The sequence below is a fragment of the Halichoeres trimaculatus genome, unplaced genomic scaffold, assembly GCF_033239565.1.
Source record: "Halichoeres trimaculatus isolate MK-OKI-2021-1 unplaced genomic scaffold, fHalTri1.1 fHalTri1_scaffold_10, whole genome shotgun sequence".
Lineage (NCBI taxonomy): Eukaryota > Metazoa > Chordata > Actinopteri > Labriformes > Labridae > Halichoeres > Halichoeres trimaculatus.
The window spans coordinates 246,362-260,762 of NW_027437187.1; the positions used below are offsets into that span (position 1 = coordinate 246,362).

The 14,401-nt window shown below is 40.6% G+C and overlaps 1 protein-coding gene across 4 annotated transcripts in view; it reads right to left on the reverse strand.

Moving 5' to 3' along the window:
* The window catches only part of srgap1a (SLIT-ROBO Rho GTPase activating protein 1a), a 231,311-nt gene that overhangs the window by 47,909 nt on the left and 169,001 nt on the right, over positions 1–14,401 (reverse strand). For all 4 annotated transcript variants that reach the window (XM_074677243.1, XM_074677245.1, XM_074677244.1 and 1 more), the window contains exons 13-17: positions 13,844–13,904; positions 13,200–13,277; positions 12,904–13,038; positions 2,371–2,476; positions 1,835–2,059 (exon numbers count right to left, since the gene is read on the reverse strand). In XM_074677243.1, coding sequence (XP_074533344.1) covers positions 1,835–2,059; positions 2,371–2,476; positions 12,904–13,038; positions 13,200–13,277; positions 13,844–13,904 — 605 coding nt within the window. The remainder of the gene's footprint in view (positions 1–1,834; positions 2,060–2,370; positions 2,477–12,903; positions 13,039–13,199; positions 13,278–13,843; positions 13,905–14,401) is intronic.

Below are 14,401 nucleotides of genomic sequence, written 5' to 3' on the forward strand. Positions count from 1 at the left end.
CCTAACTGTGAACAGGCTGCACACAAGGCTCACTCCTGACCAGTGTTTCCCCTACCATTGTATTGGGGGGCGGCCCGCTCCCCAACACTCGCTCTCCTGCCCCCAGCTGTCGACAATGGGTGCGTCTTAAAGCTCCAAAGTTCCATCCTTCCTTCCTCCACTTGCATCGTTCTCTTGCGTCTTAGTCCCTCCCACCAGAGATGCATGGGAGAGACGCGAGGAAATAAAGAGAGGAGAGAGGAACGGAGGAGAGTCGTTTTTAGAGCAATGGGACATCCTCTCCTTCGGAGCGTCACATGAAGCGACGTGTTTCATTGATGACGGCATCAGCTGATCACCTCTGGATCATCTGTCAGTCAGCTCTAACAGCTGTTTGTGCGTTTGGGCATGTGCGCTGTAATAACTCTGATCAAACAGAAACACTAACAGAGCTTTGTCTGTTCCTTTAACCTTTTTAAAAAAACATGTTACCATGAAGAAAACCTGCTCTCTGTTTATTCTGTGTGCTGTTTAGAAGCTCATTGATCACTTTTCCAGTAAAATGCGTAATTGTGAAATTATTTATGAATTATTTAGCCTTTATCTAGAGCCCATCTGATCATGAACTCTGAAGCTTCAGAGTTTATGATCAGATAAGGTGGGTTATATTAATATATTAATATAACCCACCTTATTGTGTCTCAGGAAGATATTATTGATCAGTCAGTTTTCTGTATTAATCCTCTGTTATATTGATTTGATGATGGTTGTGTTCAGTGTTTTGTGCTTTAAACTCACAGCAAACACTTTATTACCAGATTTATGATCAGTTCCTGAACGATCCTCTGTGCCTGTTTTCAGCTCGTCTTTTCTCTCATTAAGCTCCGTTGTGTTTTTGTGAAGTTTCATGTGAAGTCTGAGCTGCTGCAGCGTCCAATCAGAGAGTGATACTCCATATGGGGGCGTGTCGGTCAGTGAAAAGACTTCCTCAAAGCCGGCTCTCATGTTTCCTCGATCATAGCTCCTCCGATCAGTCTCCTCTCTCCTCTCTCCTCTGAGCGCAATTATCACATTGGGACAGTCTTCAAAATGGCGACTGGGAAAGTACTTCCGGTGTCGTGGAGGAGATAGGACGGAGGAAGTACAAAGTTACGCACCCACAGTCACCCCCCTGCCAAGGCCATACATCGTTCACATTTGTCCCCACCCTGTTTTGCGCATGGCAAAGTTCCGCTCCATCGCATCCACAGACACACAAACATGTGCCCACATTTACACACACGCACAGACAAGTAAAGATGCAACACTCGCTCTACTAAATTTGCAAGTTTGTTTTGCTTATAACAGACAGTGCACTTATTTATGTTTATGTTTCAAGTAGCCTTAAAGAAGCCTTTCCATTGCATTGTTCCATTTGTGATTTTTTTTTCCCCGTTGGTAAGAATAATCATTTTATTTAGGAATATGATTTGCATTTTTTATCATACGAAAGATAGCTTTTTTGTAGAAAGGAACCCATTAATTCAGAGGAATTCAGCTTCTCAGAAAAATTGACGCTTATTAATCGATTAATCATCAATCAATAAGATGAAAGAGATTATCAATTAATGAATTACTCGATTATTTGCATCCCTTGTAAAAACCTTTAGGTTTTTTTTAAACCCCAACATTGTTGAAGGATGGTTGTTGGTTGGAACTTGGTGGAACTTTTCTCTAATATTGATGATTTATAGTTTATTTTGGCTTTTACCTGTGTTTAATCTTGGCTCAAAGCAGAAACAAGAACCATGGGAGGAAAGACACATTGGTCTGACCCCTGACCTGAAAAGCCACCAAGTGTCTTGTTCACACTTACCAGTAGTCTCCTCCAGCCATGCACTTCTCATAGACAGGCCCGTTTAGCTCTTTGGCATCAGGGAAGATGGTCTCATGATGGATGATAATGGTCTTTACGATCTCGTTGACATGGGCCTGGCAGGACACCTGGTCCTGGCTGTCTGGCGTGGGCATCAGTGTGGGGCCGAAGCATATGGCCAGGTTGTATGAGTCCATCATATTCTCGTCGCTGTACTGAGACAGGCTGGGGGGTGGATTGGGGTGCAAAGGGGTAGAGTCAACAGGAGATTCAGATTCAGGGGAGATTCAAATCAACACCAAACACCACTAATCAGGATACCCTCTGCACCTGATAAACAGGAAAACATACTTCACAGAATCTGGCATTCAGAGGTAACCAATGACATCTTATCATGTTCCCTCTTTCCCTCTTCCAAGCTGCTGCATATGTCTCTGAAACCTGAGGACTGAGGAGGAAGCTGATCTGTCCTGTCTGAGTGAGTTCAAACCTGGGGAGAAGTGGTTGAATGGGCTTATCAGCATCTATAAACTCACTGGTTGAGGAAGGCGAAGAGGTAGCGCATCACTATAAGGACAGATCTGGGGATAGTCAGGAGGATCATGCGTATGCACAGCGCTCGCTCATACAGGTTCTCTATTCCTGAAGAAGTAAAAGAAGAGAGAGAAAAAGAGAAACATTAACTCAGTAAAATGCTGTGATGGAAGACTTTAAACAGGGTGAAGTGACTAAGAACCTCTGCTTTATGCAAAGCACACCACTCCACATATTTATTTACTTCAAACAAGTCCAACATATATCAGTTTTAGTGCAGATGGAGGCTGAGTGGATTGCTTGTCAGAATTACTGATGGTCTGCAGAGGACCCAGCTGATGCAATAATTAGCACAATGCATGCATGGGAAAGTGGTGTGGGCTTTATTGTCTGAACCATCAATCACATTTTCATCTTCATCATCATGCGAGCAATAAATACATCACACCAGACTTCCTTTTACACATCCACAATAAAAAACACTAGATGCACAAACAGTGTACATTCACTCTCAACGTCTGACAAAACAGATGAAGCTGCCAAACCCCATTAGGTTACTATTTGATTAGAATTGACATCATTAACATAACATCCCGCCAAGGCAGGAAACTCAGCTGCTTTCTTAGTGTCTTATTACTCAGCTTCCTTACTTACCACCCAGCTCTGTCAAACACTGGATTCTGGTTGGTCAAATCCAGTAAGAAGGTGTCCAAGGAAAACAGCCACCATGTGATAATGATGTATTCTCGGTACAGTCAGCTCTGAACAAGTGAGGAAGGCCAGCGGAGTGAGGAAAAAAAGAGGGAAAATAGGGTGCAGCTGCAGACCCCAAAGCAGGAATTCTTAAAGATATCCCAAAGGGACAATCACAAAGAAAGCCAACAACCACAAGGGTAGAGGGGGGAAAGGCAAAACAACACTAAGCACAGTCAAACAGGCTCCTTAAACCAGAAACCAAACCACTGCTGCCCACCAGACAAACTCTAAGAGCTGCAGATAAAACCAGACCCTGAGAATACAACTTTGTACTTCCCAGAAGACACTGAAGGAGAGCCTGACTTCCTCTGATGGTGAGATGATGAGTCAGCATAGAGACCAAAGGCCTGGACTACAAAGCAGAATTAACAAATCTGGGATCTTTCTCTGTTACTTGGGTTGACTTTGCAGACTTTAGAAATCCTGATAAGCAGTACTACAAAGCTGGATATCAACTCAGTAAGTGAACCCAGGGTTTTCCACTCTTTATCAGTGCACACTCACATTAAAGGGGTGGAGTTTGCAGTGACTGACCAATCAAAAACATGGAGAATCCCTGCAGAGCAGCCTCCTTTACCCTGGAGGAGCAGACAGTTATTCTTCAGAAATACAGAGAACTCAAACACATCGTCCAGGACAAAAAGCAACACTGCTGTTACTGCAAAATCCAGGATGGAATACTGGCAGAAAATTACTGGCTCTGTTAATGAGTACATTTATGCGATTATACAAAATACATTCATCAGACAATATCGACAGCTCAATTCACAGAGCTCTTCCTCAGTGTGCTTCCTTTGGTTTATATTTTCCATTCAGCACCATCTGTGTGAGCACGATTTGTGTTGAATATTAATTCCTCACAGTGACGGTACGAGTAGATGTGCGTTCCATAAATTCACATTTCTGCAGTTTATTTAATTTATTATTATTGACCTCATTATTTTAGATGACTGCAATGTGTCAGCAAAGTTTACAAATGTAGCTCAGTCCATCTGATGAAAATCTGTATCTTTGGTACAAGATGTCATTGGGGACATTGAAGGATTACATCTATCCCCAAAAACTCTTTCTCTACTAAGCACTTGTCTGACAATCCACGCACTAACCTAAACAGGATCTTCTGAGGATGAACAGACCATTTACCAAGAGAGCTGACTGGTCAGGAGGTAGTGCTTTTATACTTGTTGAGCTCTAATCCAAAACCTAACCTGCTCTGGAGCGGTTTAGCTGTTCAGCATATGTAGCCATAGTGATTTATCCCAGTAAGAAGTGAACCAGCGTCATAAGATAGAAAATCCAGAGTAAGCCCGAAGTAACCTTGCTTAGAGAAAATCTAGCTTTGTAGTACAGGCCTCTGAACCCCCCCCCCCCCCGTCCAGCACACACATCTGCCCCTGCACTGTGGTGATCACCTTCACCAGAGTCAGAGTAGGCAAGCTGACAGTAGCCAGGTATACATGGACCCAAATACTCCGCTTGCATTCGGTTTATTTGCTCAATAAAGAACTGAACCTTTGTGTACACCTCATTCTGAAAGAAACGTGCCAATCCGAATGGACGTTTAATCGGTTTCACAGGGGTGGAATATTCCTTTCCCCAAACTGATTGAGGTATCATGTATCCACTCAAATGGAAAGTTTTCAGGGTGCTTTTTTTCAGCGCATGCTAAGATATGCTGTAAGATGCAACTAGAGTCATTCCTCAATTTTAAAAATGGCGGCGAGCCGTCAGCACTGGACTGCTGGTGATGTTTATGTTTTTCTGTGCATGTCCATTGACATGTATACTATTGTTTTTCGGAAAAGTCATTCAGAAAGATTCCATTCAGAAAGACAAAACTTCTCATGTAACTGTGGCTAGTGAAAAAGAAGCTCTCTTCTTTGTGTGATGATCTGGATTTATTCCAGACTACTTTAAAAAGGGTTAACATGGTGCCGGGGTCAAACCTGCATAAATACTTTATGTTCAGCAATGTGCAGTCTTCATGCAGGTGTGGAGCCCCTTCTAATACCACCCATTATCGTTCCCTGGCAGCTTCTGTGTGACGTATGACACAAAACAAGATTTTTCTGGTGCACTGGTCTATCTCTTTCCTATCTCACATTGTATCCCAGTTGGACAAAAATCTGAAGAGGCATCATTGTTTTACGATCTGTGAGATAATAACAACCAGATACACTGCCTGGCCATAAAAGAAAAAGAAAAGTCGCCACCAAAAAATAAAGGTCACAGACTCTTATATTTTGTTGGACCCCCTTTAGCTTTGATTACGGAATGTATTCGCTGTGGCATTGTTTTGACAAGCTTCTGCAGTGTCACAAGATTTATTTCCATTCAGTGTTATATTAATTCACCAAGATCTTGCATTAATGATAGTAGTCTGGCTGCTGTGCAATATGGAGGAACAAACTGCCAAAATGAAAAATTAATAAAAGTGAAAATAAAAACAAAAATAAATGAATAAATTTACACAAGTAAATAAATAATATCTCGCCACTAAGGGCCACCCACTCATTTGAATGTTATTTTCTGCTGTATTTAATGCTGGCAGTCTGCCACATAGAATAAATAAATGTTAGAGTAGGGTGCTTTTATTTACTTATTTATTGATTCTAATTCTATTTCCACATTTATTCTTGTATTTATTTTTTGCATTTTATTTATTCATTCATTTATTCACTTATGTTTATAATTTTCATTTTTGTTTTTATTTTAACTTTTATCTATTTTTAATTTTAGCACTCTTGGTCCTCTATAGTGCAAAGCCTTCTTCAACACATCCCAAAGATTCTCAATGGGGTTAAGGTCTGGACTCTGCTGTGGCCAATCCATGCGTGAAAATGATGTGTCATGCTCCCTGAACCACTCTTTCACAACTTGAGCCCAAAAAATCCAAGCATTGTCATCTTGGAATATGGACGTGCCATCAGGGAAGAGAAACTCCATTGATGGAATAACCTGGTCATTCAGTATATTCAGGCAGTTAGCTGACCTCATTCTTTGTACACTTTCTGTTCCTGAACCTAGAGCTGACCAACTGCAGCAACCCCAGATCATAGCAATGCCCCCACAGGTTTATACAGTAGGCACTATGAACAATAGGTGCATCACTTCATCTGCCTCTCTTTCTACCCTGATGCACTGATCATTCTGGGACAGGCTAAATCTGGACTCATCAGACCACATGACCTTCTCCCAAGAAAAAAGGCAAGAGGGAGAGGGGACAGGCCGGCAGGGGATCATTTTGCAACTGCAGAGGTTGTGTGAGTGAGTGACAGTAGCTGAAGCAGAGAGGAGTTTTCCTAAGCTACAGCTTTTTAAAACGTACTTGAGGTCCACTATGTCACAGGAGCGTCTCTCTGGACTTGACATCATCAGCATTAATCACACAGTTGCACAACAAATTTCGTATAATGATGTAGTTGACGATTTTGCACCAAAGAAGTTTAGAAAAGTCTGGTTTAAGATACACCTGTGCTTTTATGTGACCAAGCACTACCTCATAGCTACCATCACCTTCTTCAGGGATTTTTTGAAGCACAGGCATAACCTTCGATTCAATTATTCAAATTATCCAAGTTAATCCATGTGGAAAGTAGTATTTGTTTGATTTTATTTTATTTATTAATTTTTATTCTTTTGTTTGTGTGATAAAGGATTTTTTTCTATTCATGTTACTTTTTTGTATGTAAGAATATATAGATACAAATATACATTCTTAAATACAAGAGGATAATAATACTTGTGATACACACACACATACACATATATATACAGTGGAGAAAATAAATATTGAACGTGCCAACTTTTTTGTCATCACATATATTTCCAAAGATGCAATTCAGACAAAATTTCTACCAGACATTGAAAAGAAATCGCAACATTCAAGTCCATAAATAACGATTATGTGGAATTAAGTACGATAACACAGAAAAAACATATTGAACATGCTAACTGAGACTTATCTAATACTTAGTGGAGAAGCCTTTGTTTGCAATGACAGCTTCCAGAAGCTTCTTGTATGTTTTAACCAATCACCCACACTGCTCAGGTGAGATTTTGGCCCATTCCTCTGCACAGATTGTCTTTAAATCTTGAATATTCTTTGGTGCCCTCTGGTGAACCCCTTTCTTCAGTTTTTTCCACAAATGTTCAATTGGATTTAAGTCAGGTGACTGACTAGGCCATTCTTGAATTTCTTTTTTTGAAACCATTTAAGAGTCAACTTTGCCGTGTGCTTTGGATCGTTGTCCTGCTGGAAGGTCCAGCCATGTCTCATCTTCATCATCCTGGTGGATGGCAGCAGATTCATATCAAGAATTTCCCCATACATGGCTCCATTTATTGCTCCGTCAATTATGTGAAGTTTGCCAACACCATGAGATGAGAAACGACCCCATGCCATGATGCTTCCACCTCCAGACTTCACTGTTGGTGTAGTGTTCTTTGGCTGATGTGCAGTGCCATTTCTCTTCCAAACATGGTCTGTAGTATGACAGCCCAAAAGTTCAATTTTGGTCTCATCTGACCAGACAACATTCTCTCAGTATTCTACAGGCTTCAACATGCCTTTTCTTGAGGAATGGAGTCTTGCAGGCTGAGCGTCATAGGCTATGGTGGTGGAGTGCATTGCCTGTTGTTTTCTCTATAATAATTGTACCTGATGCCTCCAAGTCTTTCTGGAGCACTTTCAGGGTGGTCCTTGGCTATGTTGAGTTCTCTTCTATCTTTCTGACTCCCTGTTCAGAAATCTTGCAAGGAGCTCCTGTGCGTGGCCTGTTGATGGTAAGGTGGTGCTTCTTACACTTGCAAATAATGGCCCCAACGGTGCTGACTGGAATATTCAAGTGCTTTGATATAAGTCTGTAACCAGTTACATTCTGATGCTGAGCAACCATCAGGTTGTGAATGTCTTCAGAGAGCTCTTTGCCTTTACCCATCATGAGGTATGTCGCATTTAACTGCTTGGTGAAAAAACAAACTTTTGTATAGGACCATCAATTTGCTATAGCCCAGCTGATGTTGGTTTGCATTAATTGGAAGTTCAAATAATAATTACTGACAGATTTCAGGTAGTATGGTGCATTTCCTTGCCAGAGTATACAGTCTTTCCATGGTGTGTTCAATACTTTTTTCCTGTGTTATTGTACTTAATTCCTTATCATCATTATTTATGGACTTGAATGTCATAATATCTTTTCATGTGTAGATTACTTGAGTTAATACCAATGTCTGGAAGAAATTTCATTTGAATTGCAGCTTTGGAAATAAATGTAATAAGAGAGATGTTGACGCGTTCAATACTTACTTTCCCGACTGTATATCAATCTATCTGTCTATCTGTCTCTCTCTCTCTCTCTCTCTCTTCTCTCTCTTTCTCGCTCTCTCTCTCTACACACACACACACACACACACACACACACACACATATATATATATATATATATATATATATATATATATATATATATATATATATATATATATATATATATATATATATATATATATATATATATATTTGTTGTCTGTAATTTTTCCGGACAGTTTTCACAACTCAATCAATAAAATGAATATTTTAACAAATTTCAAAGCTAATATATTACAATTCTTCAAAAATAGAATACAATATTTCTTTGTGAAATGTCTAATTTTTATCCAATTGTTTCCAAAGTTAATATTTCACAAAACATAAAGTTAACAAATTAGTGTGTTTTTATATCAGTTTCTAACTCAATATACTTTATTTTTTACAAAACACTCTGTGTTTTGGGTGGGACTACACTGTTTCGGTTGTTATCAGTACCCAGTTCCCAAATGTAGGTTATGCCTATGGTGAGAAAATCATGACCAAAACATTACCAGATGTTTCGGTCATGTCTGTTTTGGTTGTGACATTTTTAGCTAATTCTTTGCATAACAACAGTATGCTAGCAAGCACATGACTAGTAAGCATACTTTGAAGATTTGTTCTCACAGAAAAACACAATATGTTGATAAAAATCCCAAGATTTTTACCCAAATTCAAGTAAACATATGTACGATCGTGACATGTTTTAATGTAACACACTGATTTTCAGACTTAAGAAGCCATTTATTTCAGAAAATAATAGCAATCCGCAATTTACCATGTCATCATCAGGTGCAGGACTTCAGAGTGCTCCCCCCTCTCAAAGATTTAGGGGTGTGGCTAAAATCCAGACTCAACCAATGAATTCAAACTGTTGTGTTTCGGCTGTGACATGAAATTGGGGACACTATTTTTCAGCATATAAAAAGTAATTTAAATTCTATGCCCACAATGGATCTAAATCTTTCAACTCATTTTTAGACTTAATAACAAATATCTGTTTAATCACACTTTATAAAAAAATCTAAAAAATATTTCTGGTGTTGTTTACACGAATTAAATTTTAGAGGTCTGAGCAGGGGACAGTTTCTTCCCAAAAGAAAGTAGGACTATCCTAAAAATAAAAGATGTTTTTTTTATATTTTTAGCTTATCTCTATGTCATTTAAATGTTTTGTGTTTAAATAGTTATATGTATATATATATATATATATATATATATATTTTTTTTTTTTTTTCGTTGCTGCCCAAGTAGCTGCCTGTTGCAGTAGCTCTCTAGTCTTTGTCTGTTTCTTGTAATTTTTTCGTCTCTTTTTCGTAATCTTTGTATTTGGAGTGGATCATCACTTTGTATAGTTCATTGTTGGTCATGGACACCAAACGTTTTGTGGCTTCGGCAATGTTTTTGCTGCTTTTCTCCTGTGTTTGTCTGGAAACCCTGCATGTAACCATGGCTGCATTGTTTGCATGTGGGGTTGGCTGTTGGCGGCCTGTGGCGTGTAGATGCTGGACAGTGTGGGGCTTAGTGGTTTCCCTAGAGGTGGGGGGACTAGGTGGGGACAACGTGCTGGTTCTCGGGTGTGGGCTGGGAGGTGGCGGCGTGGACCTGTCCTTCCGTCAATCGTTGTTGTGAGCGTGGGGTCTGTCTCCAGTGGGGTGGATGAGCTGGCCGAGCTGGCCGTGCTAGCCCTGCGGTGAGGGGCTGCCAGGGGGCGGAGTGGCGTCGTGGTGTTCGCAGGCGTGGCTGACGGGGCTGGCGTCGGGCGCCGGCGCCACGCTGGAGGGGCTTCGCCTGTTGTGGGTAGACGGGATCCGGGGGACGGAGACTGAGCTGACTCCTGGGGAGGCTCAGTCCTGGACCCTGTGGAGGTGGAGACTGGCTGGGCTGGAGAGTGGTGGAGGGGCTGTCGTCATCTATTTTCTTGAGGACCTTTTTGCACTTTCTATACACTTTCTTACTTTTGTTTTCTTAAATGCTGCTGTGGCTCTTGAATTTCCCCTCGGGGATAAATGAAGTATTTTCTATTCTATTCTGTTCAACATATATATATATATATATATATATATATATATATATATATATATCACCTGTTTCGCAAAGCTTTTAACTGAAACTAACAAACCCTGGTTGTGACTTTTCTTTTTCTCTCGGTTTGCCTTGTCTTCTTTTTCTATGCATGTATTTTACTGTTATTTCATTGTTTGTATCCGTTTTTAAACTTGCTCTTTATACTTCTTTTACCTTGTTAAGCGTCTTTGAGTTTTTTAAAAGAAATAGAATAACAGTAGAATATTAGAAAATCATTGCCTGGTCAGATGAGTCTTGGATCCCGTTTACACAACAACGTTTCATCTGAAAATGCTGAAACGCAGTGAAAAAAATCAGCATTTACACGGAAACACCGAGAGACTGGAAACCCGAGGGACTGAAAATGCCAAGGTAGCATGCCTGGCCTGCAGGTGGTACTATAATTGTCTTGTCCAGAAGCAGCTTTTGGTAGATTTCCACCAAAGTAGAGTTGAGCTGATCATCTGGTGTATTGGGTAATACTAAGTGCAAAAGTGGAGCAACAGATGCTCATTTTGTATGAAGACAGTCAGCAGATACAGCAGATTGAGCAGCACAAGCACAACACGGTAGTTTGCAATGATTGTAGCAACGGTACTGTTGTCCTGTTGTATTCGCTCGCGTGAAGCGGAGTGTGACGTCAGCGTTTCCACTGAAAACGCCGGCTTACTGTTTACATGGCATCAGTGTCGGCAGCGTTTCATTAAAATCCCACTCTGGAGACCGTTTTCAAAAGTTTGCGTTTTGGGTCGGCTGAAACATGATAACGTGCCATGTCATAAAGCTGGAATAATCTCAGACTGGTTTCTTGAACATGAAAATGAATTCTCTGTGCTCAAATGGCCTCCACTGTCCCCAGATCTCAATCCAATAGAGCACCTTTGGTATGTGGTGGAACGAGAGATTGGCATCATGGATGTGCATATATGCCTAGGGAGCAAAAGTAGCCATAACCGCCCCTGGTTTCTGCCCTAAGCAGTTTGGTGAGAACAAGGACAATAAGTGGTTTTTCCACCTCTCTTGAACCATTTGGAAATGTTCTCTGTTTGCTTATAGTTTTCTGCCCCAAAGAAATGTTTTTAAAACCAACAAAGGAGAAACTTGCCCTCTGTAAATATTTAATACAACTACATTTCCATAAACACAGAAAACAAAGCAATGAAATCTCTGTCATATCAGGTGTCATTAACATGCAAAGGGGATGCCTACCTTTCTATCTTTTATGTCTTTTTGTCTCCTGCAGTTCTTGAAGCAGTCTGTTTTAATTGGCCGAGCAGGACTCTGGCAGATAAAAATAGCCAGACACCCTCCACTCCGTGCCAACTGGGATTTGAGCTTCTGGGGTACTTGTGATGCATTTTCATGAATACCAAATCAGGGTTCTGCAAGGCTCTAGAGCACTTGAGAATTCTTCTTTTTCTAACACCTCTTTTTATAGATCTGCTCTGCTTTGTGAACATCTATATCACCTATGTGTGAGAGCACAGTGATGCAGGATGCCGCTTGAATGCAGAACACTGCTGGTTTAATGAGGAGCATGCTGTCGGAGGAGAGATTGCTAAAATGGAAACATTTGTAGTAGGTCTGAGCTGCTGAGGGGTTTTAAAGCATGATGGGAGTTCAGCCCACACTGTAATCAGCGGCACACACAGCTGAGGAATGTACACAGATAACACCCATGCCTCATTCTGCACAGTGTCGAGTACACCAAGGAAAGCCAACACAGACACACAGAAACACACACACACAGAAACACACAGACACAGACACAGACACAGACACACACACACTAGGGCTGGACAATTAATTGGATTTTAATCGTGATTTCAATTTTGTCATCTGACAATCATAAAAACAATATAATCGAAGAAAAACAATTAATATGCCGCACAGTGTAGATGTATGCAAGTTCCTGTGCTTCATAGCTCTTCTGTGTTCCATGTGCAGCCACAGCGAGTGTGTGTGACTTATGTATATCAATAATACTGTATGTGCCACTTGCTGGTTCTTTAAAGTTGTGTTTAAATCAGTACTGAAGTTTTTGAATAAATGAATAATTGTGTATATTAATTGTGATTTCAATATCACTTAAAATAATCGGGATTCTTATTTTTACCATAATCGCCCAGCCCTAACACACACACACACACACACACACACACACACACACAGACACACACACACACACACACACACACACACACACACACACACACACACACACACACACACACACACACACACACACACACACACACACACACACACACACACTGTGTTAGAGAAATATTGTTTTTGCCATAACAAACTTAAAACAGGTAAATATAAAAACCAAACTGCTACTGGGTTTCTGTTTACTTACTGATGCAGGACAGCAGATCGTTGAACCTCTCTTTGGGGAAAAGTGGGTTCTCCAGACCTCGGAAATAAAGTTTAAGCACACCTGCCACTGAGTTGATGTCATGATTATTCTCCTCATCTGTCAGAGGGTCGTTCCCTGAATCACAAATAGGTCTATTAGACACTGTCATGTTAAAAAACGCACCACAGGTCATGAAGAAATGGTGAATTTCACAGGATGCCACATCCTAGAAAAGATGTGCTCAGGATGTAAAAAAGAAAACATTAAGAAGTGAAGTTATTCAAAAGACTCTGTACCTCTTTCGAATGAGTTCTTGATGTCATTAACCTCCAGCTGGGATCCAGATACCCGGAATATTCCTTGATGCTGCAAGCCTGGGCAGGTAAAGTCAGAAGCAGGGCAAGGAGAAACAGCAGTCACAGTGAGCAGAATAAAAGAGAATAAAGCAGCTTTAGCTTTTGGTTCTGTTGTTAAGCTTCTTCACTTCTCTAATCAACCATTATTAATAAGTTAGGGACACAGCAATCAGGCTGAATGCTAGTTTCCTCCAGCTAGGATTAGGACTTAAGACGAGAGGTCAGGGGTCAGGAGGAGCTGAGATTAGTCAGCAGTTTGTCTCTTTAAGATTTCTCTTTGTATGGCTGTTAGCTGCGGCCAACAAGCTCACATTACTGTCACATCTTTACAACTTAGAGATTTAATGCCTTCACAGTGTCCTTTCAGTCTTGTGTAAATTCTGAAAGTCAACACGAGCTGCAGACAGAGCTATCTGTTCGTTTTGGGAGCTAGGTAGAAATAGCTGTAAAATAAACAGAATCTGCCTCTTCCAATGACTACCTCTGGAGTTAAACACGGTGATATAAGAACACGGTACACGCCCAAACAATCAAGAGCGTGGAATCACTCCAGCTCAAAGACTGTCAAACAGTCGTCATCTTACCGTACAGATTGATGTAACGGATGCAGCTTTCAACCACACGGGGAATTGCTTGTCCAGAGTCCTTCAAAGGCGAAGTGAACACAAAAAGTCAGACCAGTGGATATATATTTAGCTGTTGGATCTCATGATCATAGCCAGAGCCTGACAGACACTACCAGACAGAAACTCCTCTAATACTGATGTAAAACTGAGTAGATTTCATTCAGCTGAGAGCCGTAGTTGAGCTTTAGAACATTATGGTCTTCAACAGAATTTGAAGAATGGAAACAGAAAACTTTCATTTAAAGATCTGACAAATTATTTGTCATGTTAGTTTCCTGAAAATCTTGGTATAAAGGGCTGCACTGTTGTCACTCAATAGCAAAAATGATCAAACTAGTTGAATTTTTTTAATTTTTCTGCAGCATCAGGCATGTCTGATAGAGTGCAGGATTTTAAGACCAAGCCTAGCCAAGACCAAGACCATCAGCCAGACGTTGTGCTGAAATTCAAAGAGCTTATTTCAAAGCAAAAAGGGAAACTGATAAGAGGTCAGATCATACACATAGTGCAACTGCA